Raw genomic sequence first — 17477 nt, forward strand, 5'->3', positions numbered from 1 at the left:
GCTTACATGAATCACTTGACCACCCCGCCGTTGAGGTCACAGTGTCTTAAACTCTTCTCTCTCTATGGCTCTGGTTACGACATTAAATAAACCTCGATAACGTCACGCTCCGTTCCCTCAACGGTTAAACCCGACCAACAATATCAGATTTAACATTTACACTCCGTCTGCGAGCTATAAGGCCTAACATAAGTACGCTATTCTAGAATATAGCACGGCAGCTTGGTTTGCACCATTTTATGTTTACGACATCACGCAATTTAGATTTATGCAAAGACGTTGTTGCGGGAAAGCTCCTAGAGCGTCTCAGCCATGTCTATGGTCTCAGCACGCAACACTCACGCTATTGGTCAGAATCTCCCGGGCTTCGGGAGGAAGTTCTCCGCATGTTGGCAATCATCCTGGTACGGGATTTAAACGCCCAGCGCTGCCGTGGAGGTAAGTGTTAGGGTGATTTGACCTCTTTATTACCATTATTCGCGATTTACAGCCTATCATTGAGCTAAACAACACGTCTACAGTTAGCCATTCAGAACCTTGTTAATTGTCGGTAGTTTTGTTTAATGTACGCTAGGCTCAGTACGAAGTTTGAGTGTTTGTGAGGCGTCTTGTAGGAGAAAATCAACGAACACGCTTCTTCCACAGACAACACCTGGGTGGCTTGGGTTACATGTCTTGTGGCTGGTTCAATTTATTTGACCAAATATTTATATTCCAGATACGTATCCCTAAATATGGCCATGTAATATGCATGTAAGGATTTGGCCAACTGTCCTTAACAAAAACAATCAAATCGGTTGAAAACTGTGCAATTGAAGTCATTGGTCACAATTGGTTGAGGTTGGTTTGTATATCTAGTAAATGGGTTGATAAGACCTTTTCGGTGTCTGACAGACACAACTTGAACCAAAGAGAGCATGGGCAGTGTGCAGTGATGATCTGAAATTATGTGCAAATAGTACTTTAAACTGATCAGCTTTCGCGTTATACGCTCTTGGTTTAACAATCTGTTTTCGCATGGGTCGGTAACACGGAGGCATAATAAAGACGGACCAGGAAACCGACCGGAAGCGACAGAAGTTTACATCCTCTCTGATTGGTTAAGAGCGCCTCTGGTCGTATACGCATGGCTTTATTTGCTCGTCAGAAAGGAATGTTGTATACATTAAATTAGACCTGAAACTTGATGTTTTACATTTCATCAAATAAGTGACTAATACTCCAAAACCTTTCAGCTTAGCTCTGTGAGTGAGAACCAAACAGATATCAATTATATCTGTATTATATATAATATTTATTTTAAAGGGTCAAATAACAACATGATTTGGCGAAATGTCATGTAAAAATTGTGTCATTTTGTGTATCACTTTATTATCTTAATTTTTTACATGAGTTTTAAACCTGTATGCATTCTAATTCAATATAGAGAGATGGATGGATGGATGGATGGATGGATGGATAGATAGATGTATACTTTATTGATCCCTAGGGGAAATTTGTAGCTGCTTTCATGAGATGATGCTTCTCTTGACTATGTAGGTACTTGGAGCTGCGTGACGTCTGTGAGCTTTGATAGTCTGTTATCGGAGGATCTGAACGGCATTTAGCTGCTGGCCTGGCTCAATAAATCCCTACGTACCTGCTTCACTAAGGTGGACCCGAAGTGCACAGGTAGTGTGTGTTTGTGTGTATCCACATGACCTAAAATAAATGTGTTCAACAAGGAGAGGATATAATTGTTGGATGTTTTTATTTGATACTTTAAATTATTTACATTCATAAAAAAATCCATTCCTAAAGGATATAAATGATATCCCTTGTGCTCTTGTCTCTGCCCCTCCAGTCCTGTGGAGGCGTTACTGAGAAGGGATGTTCCTGCCTGTCTGAAGTTCCTGCAGTCCTTCAAGGCCTTCTTTGATAGGCAAACCGCGGGCAGGACGTACAACGCTCTGAAGGGCAGGAAAGGACGCAGCATAGGGCCTGTTGCCCCAGGTATTTACCCTTTCAATTAAACTCTCTAGTGGTTGTCCTTAACCACCAATGTTTTGTGGATCCGTTTGCCTCTGGCTCCTTACCTTGCCAGCAAACCGCAGCATGCCTGCCACTGATCAGTGTTGCAATGTCCACCAGAAGTGTGTTTAATACAGGCGGTACCAATATTCTCTGGTAGTAGCTCTGCATGGAATTCAACTGTACTGCAGTGGTTCTCCTACATGCATCCAGCAGTGGCTCAGGAGCGACATTGAAGAAATCCACCAAAAAACAAGAACAGATTGACTGAATTGGAAATGTAGAAATGGCCGATGAAGACAATAGTTAGAATATATAGAATGTCCTGGCCACCTGCTGGTCTGTCTGGGCCGAAACAATATTGTACAAATGTAATTTCCATTTTGTTCTGATTTTTTTTGTTGTAGAAGAAACTACAACTGTGACAACGGACGTCAAAGCACTGGACCAACCAAAGGCACTGACGAAGAGGCTGGGGAAAAACGACTGACAAAGTGCATGGCCTACCAAAGACAACGAAGAAGGTCTCTTGAAAAACCATGAAGATGTCTGAGAGAACAAAGAAGGCGTCTTCTATCACGAAGAAGTTGTCAGTGAACGGCGAGAAGGCGTTGGAGGAATATTCGGGAGAAGCGCCGGGCAGACTTAAGAGACGGAGGAGGAGGACGATGGTGAAAACAAAGAGCCAAACACTGGAAGGGAGAGAGAGGCAGACAAAGGAGATTCCCAGCCAGATCGGAGAGATAGTCGTCACGATATCTGAAGACGACGACGACGGTATGGGCGAGAAAGCGGAGGTGAGCGTGAGAAACACAAATGGAGCGGAGGTGAAAACAGATGCAGGTGTTGGAAAGCACAGGGAACGAGAAGAGGAAATAATCGCTCCCTGCAGAGAGAGTTTACAGGACCTGATCAAAAAATACATGCTCACGTCGAAAGAGGAGGCTGAGCTTGCAATGTCTCACATCCTGTCTCCAGACTACACCAGGGAGCTTGCCCTGGTCTGTTCACACACACCTTACTGCCTCTACCTGTACAGCGGGGTGGAGGTGAGGGACGGCCTCAAAGCTACCGTCCTGTTGGTGGGCTACTATGACCAGAGTTCAGGGGCGGCTGTGTTGAAGCTGCTCGACGCCAGGCCGTCCCTTTCGACGACGAACCGGGACGCACTGGACTCCAACCGCCTGATTCAGATTCTGATCCACTTCGGCCTTTCCCTGTACAACCTGTCCGTGTTCTACTGCGACTCCCCAGACCGAGGGGCGAACAGCGAGATGGAAGCGCGCCTGCGGGCCTTCCGACCCGGTCTGGTGTCCCTCAGCAGTCTCCCGGGTCTGGCGGGGAGAGCCTGCAGCGACGGGCTGGAGGCTGCCTTCGGCACGGTGGGCGAACTCGCCGAACACATCCACCTCCACTTCTCTAACGGCAGCCGCCCCGCCGGCGCCGCTCTGAGGGATCTGGCGGCTTGCTCGAGGCACTACCAGCCCTCCGTCCCCGTCGCCGCCCAGTGCCTCTTCCTCAGCCACATGGTGCGGAGGATGACCAACGACTGGCGTGGCCTGCTGGACTACTTCGAGTCCCTGGGCCCCTCGCCCGAGGCCCGGCGGATCCGCATCCTGATGAGGCGGCGGAACGTCCGGCTCGGCGCGCTCTTCCTCTGCCAAGCCCTGCAGCCCCTCTGCGCCTTCCAGGAGGCTCAGCTGTCGGGCTCGGCCGGGCTGGCCGTGCAGCTGCAGCTGATGGCGACGCTGAGCCAGGCCTACGCGGCGCGCATCCTGAAGAGCTCCTCCGTGGGGCCGTACCTCGAGCGGCGCGACCGGGGCATGCTGCGCGACGCGGGCCTGCTCCTGCCCGACTTGGAGCTGAAGGTGAGCCCGCCGGTCAGCGAGTACCTGTTGGAGCTGCTCCGGTCCGAGGGCGCCCCGGACGATGCGTCGTGGGAGACGTTTCTGTGCGACGTCGTGGCGTTCACCCAGGCGGTGTTGGAGAACATCGGGGCGAGCTTTCCGGACGAGCTGGGGTTCGCGGCGATGCAGAACATGGGCTTGCTGCTCACGCCGCCGCGGCAGGGCACGGTAGGCGTGGCCTGGAGTTGAGCCGGTGCATTACAAATACGTAGGACATCGTGTAGCTAAATTTGCTCTGTAAAGGCTTAAGCACAATATAATATCCTGATTAGTCAGAATCATTGTTGTAATAATCATCCCGGTGGTTTTTCTGGCAGGATTTGACGAGTCGTGGCTGGCTGTTGAGGAAACTGTGTTCGCATCTGCGCTTGTCTACCTCGCGATCCCCAGAGTATCACAATCTGACCAGGGACGTGGTACAGGAGTTTGACCTTCACTCTGATGAAGAGGAGGATGTCATCGGGGCACACCGGAGAGACCGAGAAGAGAGGAACTGGGGCAAGGTAAACGACAGAGTGTGGGAGTCTGCGCTGACAAACGTGTACTACTGTAGCCTGTACCACTTTGAGGTTGGCTGAAAATGCTCTCTTCCCAGGTGCTCATGACCATGCAGAGGAGCTCTCTGCTGCACAGGTTGTTGCAGATCCTTCTCGCCCTGCCGCACTCTCTCAACAGGGACATGGTGTTTGATCAGGTCTGTGGGCTTCGCTGCCTCTGCACAATATACAAGTTTACTCAACCCAAGGGTCCCACAAGCCTCTTACCTGCATCTGAGTGTGTGTGAGCCTACCTGGAGTAAGCTGGGCGTTTACTCCAGGGGGGCCTAACCCATTTATTTAGCACCTCAAACAAAAAGTCCCAAAGTGCTTGACAGGAAGGAATGAACCTAAACAAACTACCCAAAGCCTGATGCCTAAAACCATACCATACAATGATCAAAGAACAGGAACCGGCATATACATACAGAGGTAAAAACGTGTGGGGAGAAAAAAGAACACAAATACAAATCCTGCCTGAACAAGTGGGGTTTTAAAAGCTTTTTTAAAACCCTCAACAGAAAGAAAAGACAGTATTGGAGGGAAAATGTTTTTCTTTTCCACAGAGCCGCTGTCAAGACAGTGAAGGATAGGCCCCCTTTGGCGTCTGATACTCTAAACTCCTACCTGCTTCGTAATAATTTGCTTTGGATGGAACATACAAGTGTCTGCATCTATGTTTCTACAAGTTTTCTACAAAGACCTATCCACATTGATCCCATTTTACGTCCTCTTGCTCATCCTAATGCTGATGTCTGTATGCCGCGCTGCTTGGTTTTCTACGTGGCGGTTTATGTCCCACTCCAGGTTTTCAGGAGCAGCGTGTCCGCAACGCCCATTCCCAGACGCCATTCCCCCGAGAAGCGTAAACACTCGGGCTCAGACGAGGAGGAGGAGGAGGAGGAGGAGGAGGAAGCAGCAGAGGCGGACGAGGAAGAAGTGTCTGAGGCGACCGACCACTCCTCTGGTAAATGCCGCTAGACTGAACTTAATGTTCTGCATTAACACAGGTTGAAGCATTGATCCTGGATTGGTTTGTTTTCATCAGATAGTGGGTCGGATATCAGCGGGGACTCTGACATCCCCAATGGCCCGGGGCCGCGAACAAATCGTATGAAAAAAAAAAAAAATAATGGAATAAAATCAAATTTGTCGTTAAGCAAAATCCTTTGTATCAATACATGCTCACGTTGTTGTCTGTTTCCTGTTTCTTCTCTAGGAAGCCATGTGCCTGCAAGGGTAGACTCTTGTTCCATGACAGGCTCCCCAAATACATCAAGCACAGGTAAGAAACAGTTAGGATGAACACATCTAAGGACCAATCGTTGGAGGACAGTTAATCTACAGATAAGAGTGACTTGGATAGGGAGATGGTACTTCCAATTCCATGATGGATATGGGGTTTATTACAACCGCGACATACTGAGGGCTGGGGAATATTCAAATGCATTGGATTTTGGCCTTGATGAAATGCAGTGAGGTGGTGGATTTATGAAATGGCTCCATTTTCTTGTGACCTCTAGTGAGTGCCTCTCCACCCATGGTATATATAAGCATCATGGACAGTGATGTGGAGGAAGTGGATATGACGTCCATGCTGGTGAACCAGACAATCTCGGAAGACATCACAATTGAGACCGAGGCACCACCTCCTGAGGTACTACCATGGCAACCACATCTGTAAACGACACAAAACGCGTGTGCGTGCGTGCGTGCGTGTGTGTGTGTGTGTGTGTGTGTGTGTGTGTGTGCGTGTGTGTGTGTGTGTGTAGCGTAACCCTGTTCAGGGTTACGCTGATGATGTCGAGGTGTCCTCCATAGATGAGTGTCATACATAACATGCTGGCCAGAACAGATGAATTTCTTCACTGGTCAAAGCTGGAGGTGAAGCACACCAAGTGTGCAGCTCTTTATGAGCGACGCAGCGGTGGCAACCGCTGGTATAAAGCCAAATCTCACAAACCACCCTCCTTCACAATAACGGGACAGCCTATCAGGGTCTACTCACGCCACGAGTCAAACACCTATCTTGGCCATAACATCAACATTGCGGGTGAGTGGGGGGAGCAGGCACAGGAGCTATGTAGTGCCTATAAGAACAGAATCGATCTAATTGATTCCTCCTCACTCCCTGTAGTCTTGAAACTGGACGCTATCAGAGAGGTGGCCCTGGCAAAGGTTCAACACCTCTTTGCAAACGTCCACATCCTGCAAAATGTCTGACAGGACATGAACAATAAAACAGTCCAGGCTGTCAGAAAATGGCTAGGGCTGAACTCACACTCTACCCGGGATCTCATCTTCCTCTCACATAAAGAGGGGGGGCTGGGTGTCCCAAACGTGGAATGGGTATACACTAGGGCCCGACCGATTCATCGGCCTGCCGATTTAATCGGCCGATTATAGCCTTTTTGAAAATAACTACAACGTTTTTTTTTAGAAATGTTATATCGCTTAGTATCCTGCAGATTGCGCTCCTACTCGCCTTGCTAACTAACAACTTTAGCTGGGGTAAAAAAGAGGAGATTGAATTTTACCGTACAACATGAAAGCACGCTCGCTCAGGCAGCTGCGCGCTCACCTCACCAATGTACACAAGACGCGTTGTTTGAGCATGTTGTGCCTGTTTTTCTTTAGGTCCCAGCCATGTTAATTTGTTATACTGTAGACTCTAACGGTGAGACCATACTGCTCAGCACGCACGTGTTAGTCACTGCTCACGAGCGCAGCACATTGGGAGTTAGTTATTTATTTTACATTTTACATTACACTAATTTTTGACTGTAAATGTATTCTAAAACACTCAAAGGTTCTGCATTCAATTCACATATTCGTCAAAAGTGTTTAAAGTATATTTAAGGTATCAAAAACTACGTTTTATATGCTTTTTTTTTTTTTTTTTTAATCGGCCGATTAAATCATAATCGTAATTTTTCTCTGAAAATAATCGGCATCGGCACTCAAAAATCAATATCGGTCGGGCCCTAGTATACACTGCTACCAGGCTGACACACCTCCTCAGCATGCTCAACAATGATGATGCCACTGTCAGAGAGCTTGCCTCATGCTGGACCTCAGGAAGAGGAAGGTCCCTCTGGCCAAAGCAGGCAAGGACAGCTTCTTAGGCTTTGGGAGGAAAAGCAGCGGGAAACTTGACACACAAGCTGCAGGCTTTGGAGTTCGGTCGGACTGGCAGGACCTAAATTATCTGTGCAACAGAATGAGGGTCAAACTGGAATGGACACAACACAACTCACACACAGCAGCACAGGCATCCGATGCAGTTGTCACCGACCCATCTGTAACTGCAACTGTATATCACAATGAGGCACAACACGTACTACAGAACACAACAGCAAGGAGATTCCTTCTTAACATAAAACAAACAGAGACCAAACAACACTGGACTGGACTTAGAATGCAGGGAAAGCTAGCATGCCTAGACTTTACCAACCACTGTGCTTCCCACTCCATGTAAAAAAAATGCTGCTGTTGGGGAGGACATCCTGTTTCACTGCCAAAGCTAGACTGCAGGTGCTACCTACCAAATACAATCTGGCATTATGGTATCCTGCACACCACCATCCACACTGTATAATGCACTCTGACCATCAACTTGAATCAGTTGCCCATGTTGTGAATGGCTGTACTATGTACAAAGGACTGTATATTGCACGCCATGACCGACTTGTCGATCTGATTTCCAGCAATGTTAAAGAAGTATTTCTAGAAAATGTGACCATGTACAAACATTCACGCATCATGCCGGAATGGTTTAACAGCTCTATTGGTGTAACATCCCAAATACCCCTGATGTGTTTTGATTCAGAGACAGAAGGGAAGTGCTCTTACTTGAGATAGGCTGTGTGTTTGATCTGTACATGGAAATTGCTTTCAATGATAAAATCGTTAAATACCAGCCCATTCTGGAAATACTAAGGGACCTAGGCTACCAATGCAAGCTAATAGTTTTTATTTTTGGAAGCTTGGGGCATGTCCACAACCATGTTTTCAGTGGGTTAAGGCTGGCTGGGCTGTCCAGCAGAAAATCTAAACAATTAGCAAAGTTGTGCTTCATATCAGCAGCGATAGGCAGCCTGGCAGTGTGGCGCAGGAGATGTTTTTTGTACGCCTCTCATCTCATCTCTGAAATATTTGATTCCCGTCTCTTGTAACGTGATTTGTGGACTCAAATAAAGGTGTGTGTGTGTGTGTGTGTGTGTGTGTGTGTGTGTGTGTGTGTGTGTGTGTGTGTGTGTGTGTGTGTGTGTGTGTGTGTGTGTGTGTGTGTGTGTGTGTGTGTGTGTGTGTGTGTGTGTGTGTGTGTGTCCCTCCCTCCCTCCCTCCCCTACAGGAGGACGTTGGTCCCTGGGTGGGCGGGCTGGTGTGGGGCCCCCGACCAGGCCTCTCTCTGTGGCCCGCCATCATCAAGGCCCGGGGCCGAGCCTCCACCGCCCCGCGGGTCTGCCTGGTCGCGTGGTACGGAGACGAGGAGCAGTACTCTGAGGTAGGGCTACCGGGTCCCTTTACGTTGGATATGATGGAAACACTTTACGATATAACGGCACATTAGTTGGACCACGGTCTGGGGGAATGCTGGATTCTGATTGGCTGCAGGGTGTGCATTAACTCCTGATATACGGACACCTGCTAGGTAGTTCCACTCAGATTGTCTGTACACCGTTATCAATTAATGCGCTAGCTGGCGTATCGTATCAGCCTGTCTCAAAAAATTAGAAACCATAGCAACGGGAACGCACTCGTAGCAGACGGACTAGAATACCTCCCGTTGCCAAATCGTAGCTAAGGTCCGTCCTAATTACTGGAGTAGTGAACAACGATCTGTTGCATAAGAACCTTACGGGAGGGTAATGGTTGTTCCAGGAATTTGTCAAACCCTCAGGCGTTACCAGGGAAACAAAGTTATGGCTTGTGAAAAACTTTATATTTGGATTGTAAAACGCATGAAAATATAAATGAATGGTCTTAATTTATTTTCTTTGGCAAGTGACCGTGGTATAAGCGGGATAATGCTCGACGAGTTGTCCATTATCAGGAATTAATGGACACCTCTTCGAGCATTATCCCTTACTTAATGCAGTTATAAGCATTATTATATAGCATTAGCATAGGGGTTAGGCCTAGCAAGTAGCAACCCTAAAATTATTTATCAATGAATACCATAGTTAACATCAACATTAAAAAAAATTGAAATAATTACTAGTGTGATGGAAAAATTCTTATGTTGCTACCTTTTAGTCATGTAGGCTTTGTTTTCCATTCCGTGTATTGTCTTGTCACCCTGCTTTTCCTCAGTGCCAACTATGTATTGCGTGGTTCAGCCACCTCACCGCTGGAGTGTGTGATGTCGTCAAAATGTTAACCTTTTACTCTGACTCTGAGGAAGGTAGGACAACTGACCAATCAAAATGTTAACCTTTAACTCTGGTCAGCTGTCCTACCTTCCTCAGAGTCAATCAAAATGTTAACCTTTTACTCTGATCAGCTAACCCTTCCTCAGTGGCATCTAAATGTAAACCCTTTTCTATTGGTAACCGGCCTGCCTTCCTCAGAATTAATCGTGATGTTAACCTTCATACTAAACGGTCACAAGGGATAGGACATCCTCTTGTGCACTCTTCTGTTCGATGAGAACACGTCTTGAGTAAACATTAACTGATTTGATTATTGACATCTGCAATGTGGGGAGGATCTGAAACTGTATAAAGTGATGGCTTTTTGCATTTAGAAATCTCATCTTTACTAGACGCAAAATCTGTTAAAGGAAATTGCCACCACACTAGGTACGTAGGTTACCTTGATTTAATGGTAGTGAATGATCATTACTGCATTAACTAATGATAATTAATGGATAAGGGATGTACCCTCATTGGTGCCAGATCAGTTGCTAGTTCGATTCCATCATGAGCTGATGTTATTACGATTGCCATCATTGTTATTATTAATGTTTCGGTGCTTCTTATCTCAGGTCCCTTTCCAGAGTTTGCAGCCCGGCGCTGACTTCAAGCAGTGTTACTGCGACAAGACATTTGCCACCACGTCGAAATACAGGACCGCAGTATTCCGATTTCTACAGGTGTGTGTGTGTTCTTTGTCTTTCTCCTGGCCCCAGGCAGAGAGGGGTGGACTCTATCCTAGTGGTAGCCTGGCTATTGCCAGACCAAGCTCAATCGTAGTTTCTCGTTGGGTCTGGGGAAGCTGCCGTTATTTTCTTCAGCACAAGAGGCGTGATCAACCGGCCTAGTTCAAACGACTCTGCAAGCAGTTGGCTGCTTGCCGTCGCTTCCCTGTCGTCATTGTGTTAAAACAGACAATAGCGCGCCAGGGGGGAAAGCCAGCCTGGTGATTGGCTTGTGAAAAAAAACAAAAAAAAAACAGCTCTACTCCAGACCCTTCTGCAGTGCGAACTCAAATCGCCCGGCAGAATGGGCGGGGCTACCCAGTCTACTCAAGTGGCTAATGTGTGATACAGTGGCACGGGGTCCGATTAGTAGGGAAGACCCTGGGCTGGTGTGTGTGTGATGACCATGAGTCCTGTGGTGGCGTTGTAGGAGGCGGCCAGGCGCTGTGGGAAGCGGTTCTCCCCGAAGGACCCCAAGGAGCTGCTGGTGCTCAAGTTGGACTGGGCCTTTCAGTGGGCCCTCCCCTCCGGCATACTGATGGGCTCCAAGTCGGCAGACGCCCCAAACGGTACACACGCCTCACTCGCGTGACCTCAACGCAGAGGTCAAAACACAAGATCTGAGTTTGTAATATCCTTTGCATTGTGTGTGTAGGATTTTCGAATCGATACATTTTAAGTTGTGTCCCTGCTTCGAGTATGGCCACAAGGACACTTTGACCCTGGCCATATTGCACAATACATTTTGCACATCTCCCTGTCTATCCAGTTTTAATTGTACATATATTTATAATATTCTTCATTTCTGTAAAAACGTGTATTTTATTTCGTTTTTTTTTATTATATTTTATTTTTGAATTTTTTGAGCACAGATAATACCGAATATGTCACACAGACATTTCACTGCATACCCTGCATGTGTATGTGACAAATAAAAAGTTTCAAAACCTTTTGAATCAATGAAGTTGATGTTAATGTTAAATCCATCTATATCCGTCCAGATGAAACGAAAACCAACCAGCTAAAGACGAAGAGGAGGAGACCGCCGCTGTCCAGCAGGCCGGACGAACCGTCCGCCAGCAACTCCCAAGACGCCGCGCCCACAACGCCCCGCAGGGTGAAGAAGAGGCGTTGGGGACAGGAGAAAGGGGAAGGTTCCGGAGGAGGGTCGGAGAGGAGGAACGACGGCTTGGTGGACATACCCACCTACAAGCCGAAGACGAGCCACAAAATCGAGGAGGCGGCCGGTGACTACGTCCAACCAGACCAGAACGACAGAGGTCCGGTGAACTACCTTGGCCCGCTTGTGTCCAAACATGACTCGGCACAAAGGCCGACAATAATAAAATAATACTTGCATAAGAGCTTTTATTATATAGGAGCTCTCGTGTATGGGATGGGATGCTTGTGTTGACTGAATGTTTCTTCGTATGTTTGAACCTTTTCTAGAGACCGCCATTTGCAGCATCAAAGAGCAGGGACTGGACATTGAAGGTGAGCCTTGAACAGTTTTTTTTTTTTTACACATTCACAAAATCTCCACATGCGTGAACGTGTTCCTTAGGCACGAACAGACCTAGCGTCGCTCTGCCCACAAGGTACCCTTGTCATGCGCTGTGCTCCCGTCTTGACGCCTTTCCTCTCTGTGCAGCCTTCTGTCTGTGCTGCGGCACCACTGACATTGAAACCCCCCACCCCCTGTTCAGAGGAGGCCTCTGTCAAAGGTGTAAGGTCAGTAAAAAAAAAAAGAAGAAAAGTCACATGCCGTCATCTCTTCTGAGCGACGAGCCAACCGTCACTCTACATGGAGAAATGGAAACGTGCAACGTAACTCTGTCGGCGAGACGGGTCTTATGAAGGTCTGTGTCCTCTTGCACAGGATAACTTCACAGAGACTCTGTTCCACTACGATGAGGACGGCTACCAGTCCTACTGCACCATCTGCTGTTACGGGATGGAGGTCATAATGTGCGGGAACGTCAGCTGCTGCAGGTGCGTCTGTCTGGACTACATCTCTGCTGTGTGTCTGCCTGATTTGCTAGAGTTTCCCATCAGCTCATCCGCAGCTCACCGCCTCTCTCCAGGTCTTTCTGCTTGAACTGCCTGGACATCCTGGTGGGCCCAGGCACCTTTGACTCTCTGAAGGAGACAGACCCGTGGATCTGCTACCTGTGTCAGCCCCTGGCCGCTCACGGTGCCCTGAAGCCCAGGAAGGACTGGAGCGTCCGTGTCCAGGAGTTCTTCGCCAATAACAGCGACATGGAATTCGTGAGTGGTTTTCTGTGACAGCAGGTCCCAGTTCCTTCCTTATTAAAGCTAGAGCGATTTTGGAGAAACCAGACAGAGAAAGCTACAGTTTGTAAGGATCAAACCGAAACAATCCCAAGACTTTCTCCAAAGCCCCACTTCCCCAAAACACATGAACTTCAAAACTAGCTCGCTAGCTTTAGCAATAGGTCTGTGTTGTGAAAGCCATGTGCAATGAGTGCACAGGGAGACTGTGCGCAGGTGGATGGTCAGGTAGGTAGACAGACCAGTCATCCAATAATTGAATTCGGGCCGAATTCAATTATTGGATAGTTTAATCCTATCCCTAGGGATTGTTGTCTGGAAGTCAGCCAAACCTATATTGAGCTATTCAGACTTCTCTTTCTGGTTTAACACTGCTGGGATTTGTGAACATTTGCAGGATCCTCATCGTGTCTACCCGTCCATTCCTGCGAATCGACGGCGACCACTCCGAGTTCTGTCTCTGTTTGATGGCATCGGAACAGGTGACTAAAGATGGGCTAAGAGGAACGGGTTAGCAGAGCTTGGCGGGGCCAAGAGGAATCAGTTAGTGGAGAGATGGGTGGGGCTAAGAGGAACAGGTTAGTAGAGATGGGTGGGGCTAAGAGGAACCAGTTAGTAGAGATGAGCGGGGCAAAGATGAATCGGTTAGTAGAGATGGGCGGGGCTAAGAGGAACAGGTTAAAGCTGGGCGGGGCTAAGATGTTAGTAGAGATGGGCGTGGCTAAGAGGAACCGGTTCCTAGGGATGGGCGGGGCTAAGAGGAACGGGTTAGTAGAGATGGGCGGGGCTAAGAGGAATCGTTAGAAGAGATGTGCGGGGCCAAGAGGCCAGTCAGGGCTCAACGTGATGCGTGTGTCATTGTGCTTCTCTCCAGGTTATCTAGTGCTGAAGGACCTTGGTTTCAAAGTGGACAAGTATTTTGCTTCAGAGATCTGCGAGGATTCCCTGGCAGTGACGCGTATCAACCATGAGACCAGGATCACGCACGTCGACGATGTGCGGTTCATCACTAAGGAACAGGTGGATGCGCTCTCCGTTCTCTATCGTCCTTAAGAGGTCACTCCCCCAGGGCTAGTCCCAAAGGGGGTTTCATTGAATGTAGTTAATGAGGTGGTTGTTGGTAAACCTCAGCTGGGCTTGTGTACCATGCATCCACCACAGTGGTTTAGTAAGTGAGTCATTATTTTCCCCAAAATCCGGATTACGAAACATTACAATAAAAGTGTTGTTCTGCTTATGGCTGCATATTTATTGATTGATAACATTAGAAACCATGCATGACAAAAGTCTTTATCGACCATAAGATTTATTCGGTCCCTGATAGATTTTAAATGATTTTCACCAGTATGATACTGGTAAGTAACACCAGTATGTAACCTAACACCCGAGTTTCCAATTGCAGCGTTTCTCATAATCTGAAATGTTTTTCGTTCTTATTAAATGTGTCTTTGTAATGACTTTTAACATGTCAAGACTCTTATGTTTGATTGTAAAGCTGGTTCCCTGTATGATGCTCACAATGCCCCATGTTATTGACAGTTGGTCTCATCCAATACAGCTAACAAAATGGGGGCCGTTTGACTTGCTGATTGGTGGAAGTCCCTGCAATGACCTGTCCATTGTCAACCCGTATAGAAAGGGTATCTATGGTATGTTAACATGTAAAAATGTGTCTGAATGCACCAGTTCTCTCAAAAATATATAAAATCAGACTTGTATGATTTATTTCCAGCAAAACCTGAAGATATTCTCTAGGTTTTCCTGATCGTAACCACAATATGTAATTTATCATTTGCTTTTGCAACTTTCTAAATGTTAAAACAATCAAAGGTGTAAAAAGTACATTGGTCACTTATTATTCATTAGTCTCTATGGGGACGAGTGTGAGCCTCCTGGTGGTGTAATGCTCTCTCTTGCCAACAGAGGGCAGTGGCAGACTTTTCTTCGAGTACTACCGCATCCTCGACCTGCTCAAACCCAGGGAAGACGACCCCAGGCCCTTCTTTTGGATGTTTGAGAATGTAGTGTGGATGAACACGCACGACAAACTCAACATCTGCCGCTTCCTGGAGGTAAGAACCTTCCAGGCTACCCGGGTCGTTACAGTGGTATAACGTATAAGTACCTACCTCTCATCTCCTCTCATTAGTCTTGTTTATTGTCTGTAATAAATGTCTTATGACGCTGAAAGTGGTGCATCTATTGTAACCAGTAATCTAACCATGCAATCTGATTGGATGACAGTGTAACCCAGTGATGGCGGACGCGGTGAAAGTGAGTCCGGCCCATAGAGCGCGTTACTTCTGGGGTAACATCCCGGGAATGAACAGGTACACAAACCAGAGTCCATCAGGCTGTTGATCCGTGTCATTCAGCAAGACTACAAACCCTAAACGACTGCTCCTGATAATCATCTGATAGAAATGCGGTCTTACTCACACTCTCATCGTACATTTATTATAGGTTATTGCTATAGTGTTGCGACCATTGAATTGTATACATACAGCGTTATATACAGTATTTATTAGCGAGACATTCCTTTATCTACCGTTACCTTTGCATAATTATTTTCACAGAGTGTATGTGACCTAAACTTTAACTGTGGAATTAACATTAGGAATGTCACAAAATATAACGGTGTATATCCAGTTGAAAAATGGAGTTATAATTGTTTGTCCCCACAGACCAATGACTCCCTCCCAGAAGGACAAGCTGAACCTTCAGCAATGTCTGGAGACGGGAAGAGAGGCCCGGGTAGGTTCCCGTTAAACCCTGCACTGTACCTCCTCCATCCTACCTCACCCCCAGGCCCCCTAGACCCCTACTGTACCCTCCATCATACCTCACCCCCAGGCCCCCTAGACCCCTACTGTACCCTCCATCATACCTCACCCCCAGGCCCCCTAGTCCCCTACTGTACCCTCCATCATACCTCACCCCCAGGCCCCCTAGACCCCTACTGTACCCTCCATCATACCTCACCCCCAGGCCCCCTAGTCCCCTACTGTACCCTCCATCATACCTCACCCCCAGGCCTGCCAATGTCCGACAGTATTCGATTTTTAACAATACTTTGTGTGTCCCTGCAGTTTACCAAGGTGAAGACGATCACCACCCAGCCAAACTCTCTGAAGCAGGGGAAGGTCCCTATATGTCCTGTCGTTGAAAATGGCAAGGACGACAACCTCTGGATCACAGAGATCGAGACGTAAGTGTCTGAGCGACACCCCCCGCTGGGGGTCAGCCATGATGAGGACGTTTCCACCAACAGTCGGGTTAGACCCTGTCATATGTTTTGACCTGGTCCCCTATAGGCCTGTCTAGTCTTTTTTCTACCAGCCAGTTTAGATTTGTATGGATAGCATCCCCCTATTAATCTGTTGGTCTCTCTCTCTCTGGATGTCTAAACAAAATGATCTTGTATATCCGATCCTGAATGAGTGAATGAGTTCCATCGTCTCCCCTACCCATCCAGAATCTTTGGCTTCCCCAAGCACTACACAGACGTTAGGAACATGAACCGCAAGGAGCGGCAGAAGGTCCTGGGGAAGTCCTGGAGCGTGCCCGTGATCCGGCACCTCTTCGCTCCGTTGAAGGACTACTTTGCCTGCGAGGAGATGAACAGCTCCTCTGCCTCCTCAAGCCCCCCCGACGGCAGTCACTGATCCAGGGAACACGGCTGCCTCTTTCTCCTTCCTACTCTCTCATTGAGCAGATGGAATTGTACACTTTTCCATGCTCAAGTTGGGCATTGGAAGGATTGGCCCAGATTTGATAAAGGTAACTGTAGTGTAGCCACCTGTTTATTTATGTCTGTGTACAATATAGAGAGGTTAAACGGCAGAAGTGGTCACTTCTACCGCGCCGCCCTACCGGACCATGCAATCAGTAATAGGTGGCAACAAGCTGTGCCTCCAACGTGACCCGTTGCAACGGTGTTGATAACAAGTGGCAACAAGCTGCACCTCTAACAGAACCCGTTGCCATGGTATCTATAACGGATGGCAATATGTTGACCAACCAACAGGACCCGTTACCATGGTATAGATAACGGGAGGCGTGCTGCAACTCTCTGATGGGAAGGATTTTTTTTTATCACGTTTCTTTGTAGGAATTTCACATTTTTAATCATGGAAGGATTTTATTATTATCTACTAAGTAGAATTGAAATATAATTCCATGTTTTGTTTTTTTACTTGACTGCTTTAGTTATTATTAAAATGAAATTGACATGTTCTATTTTGAGCTTTTACTGACACTTTAGATGAATCTACTTTTGTATTGCTGATAAGGAATATTCAAAAGACTCAAATCGATGATGGGCATTTGTGTTTATTTTTTTGTATCCGATATTTTGACCTGGAAAACTCAAAGATGTCTGTATTTGTACATACCAAAAAATCCAATAAATGTCAATGAAAACACTATATATGAAACGCTATATTTTTTGCCCCGAATCAAATGTTTAAATAGTCACGACTAACCTGCCGGATGATTGGCTTGGTCCCAGACTCTGTACATTACGATTTTCTAAAAGAGGCAATGGAGAAAATGAATGGGAAATTAACTTCCGGAACCAGAGCTGTTCAA

The 17477-nt window shown here is 47.2% G+C and overlaps 2 protein-coding genes across 2 annotated transcripts in view; one reads left to right on the top strand and one right to left on the bottom strand.

The window, feature by feature from the left end:
* tpd52l2b (tpd52 like 2b) overlaps window positions 1-17477 on the bottom strand; it is a 234190-nt gene that overhangs the window by 141075 nt on the left and 75638 nt on the right. The gene's annotated exons all lie outside the window — the stretch shown is intronic.
* LOC132461912 (uncharacterized) lies at window positions 305-16799 on the top strand. Its single transcript, XM_060057412.1, has 26 exons — window positions 305-438; window positions 1540-1676; window positions 1844-1992; window positions 2418-4085; window positions 4235-4420; window positions 4513-4611; window positions 5261-5420; window positions 5502-5564; window positions 5673-5738; window positions 5977-6110; window positions 8808-8960; window positions 10443-10550; window positions 11026-11164; window positions 11597-11875; window positions 12045-12089; window positions 12247-12326; window positions 12475-12587; window positions 12680-12863; window positions 13285-13369; window positions 13762-13907; window positions 14446-14536; window positions 14811-14959; window positions 15132-15217; window positions 15572-15641; window positions 15977-16095; window positions 16363-16799. The coding sequence occupies exons 4-26, from the start codon at window positions 2550-2552 to the stop codon at window positions 16550-16552; spliced, it is 4281 nt and encodes a 1426-aa protein (XP_059913395.1). The 5' UTR covers window positions 305-438; window positions 1540-1676; window positions 1844-1992; window positions 2418-2549; the 3' UTR covers window positions 16553-16799.

The sequence above is a fragment of the Gadus macrocephalus genome, chromosome 7, assembly GCF_031168955.1.
Source record: "Gadus macrocephalus chromosome 7, ASM3116895v1".
Lineage (NCBI taxonomy): Eukaryota > Metazoa > Chordata > Actinopteri > Gadiformes > Gadidae > Gadus > Gadus macrocephalus.

Bases quoted from the DNA above. Each gene is read 5' to 3' on its own strand.
- LOC132461912 (XM_060057412.1), top strand. From the start codon at position 2,550: ATGAAGATGTCTGAGAGAACAAAGAAGGCGTCTTCTATCACGAAGAAG. The intron at 4,612-5,260 runs GTCTGTGGGCTT...GTCCCACTCCAG, and splicing joins GGGACATGGTGTTTGATCAG to GTTTTCAGGAGCAGCGTGTC. The intron at 14,960-15,131 runs GTAAGAACCTTC...ATTGGATGACAG, and splicing joins ACATCTGCCGCTTCCTGGAG to TGTAACCCAGTGATGGCGGA.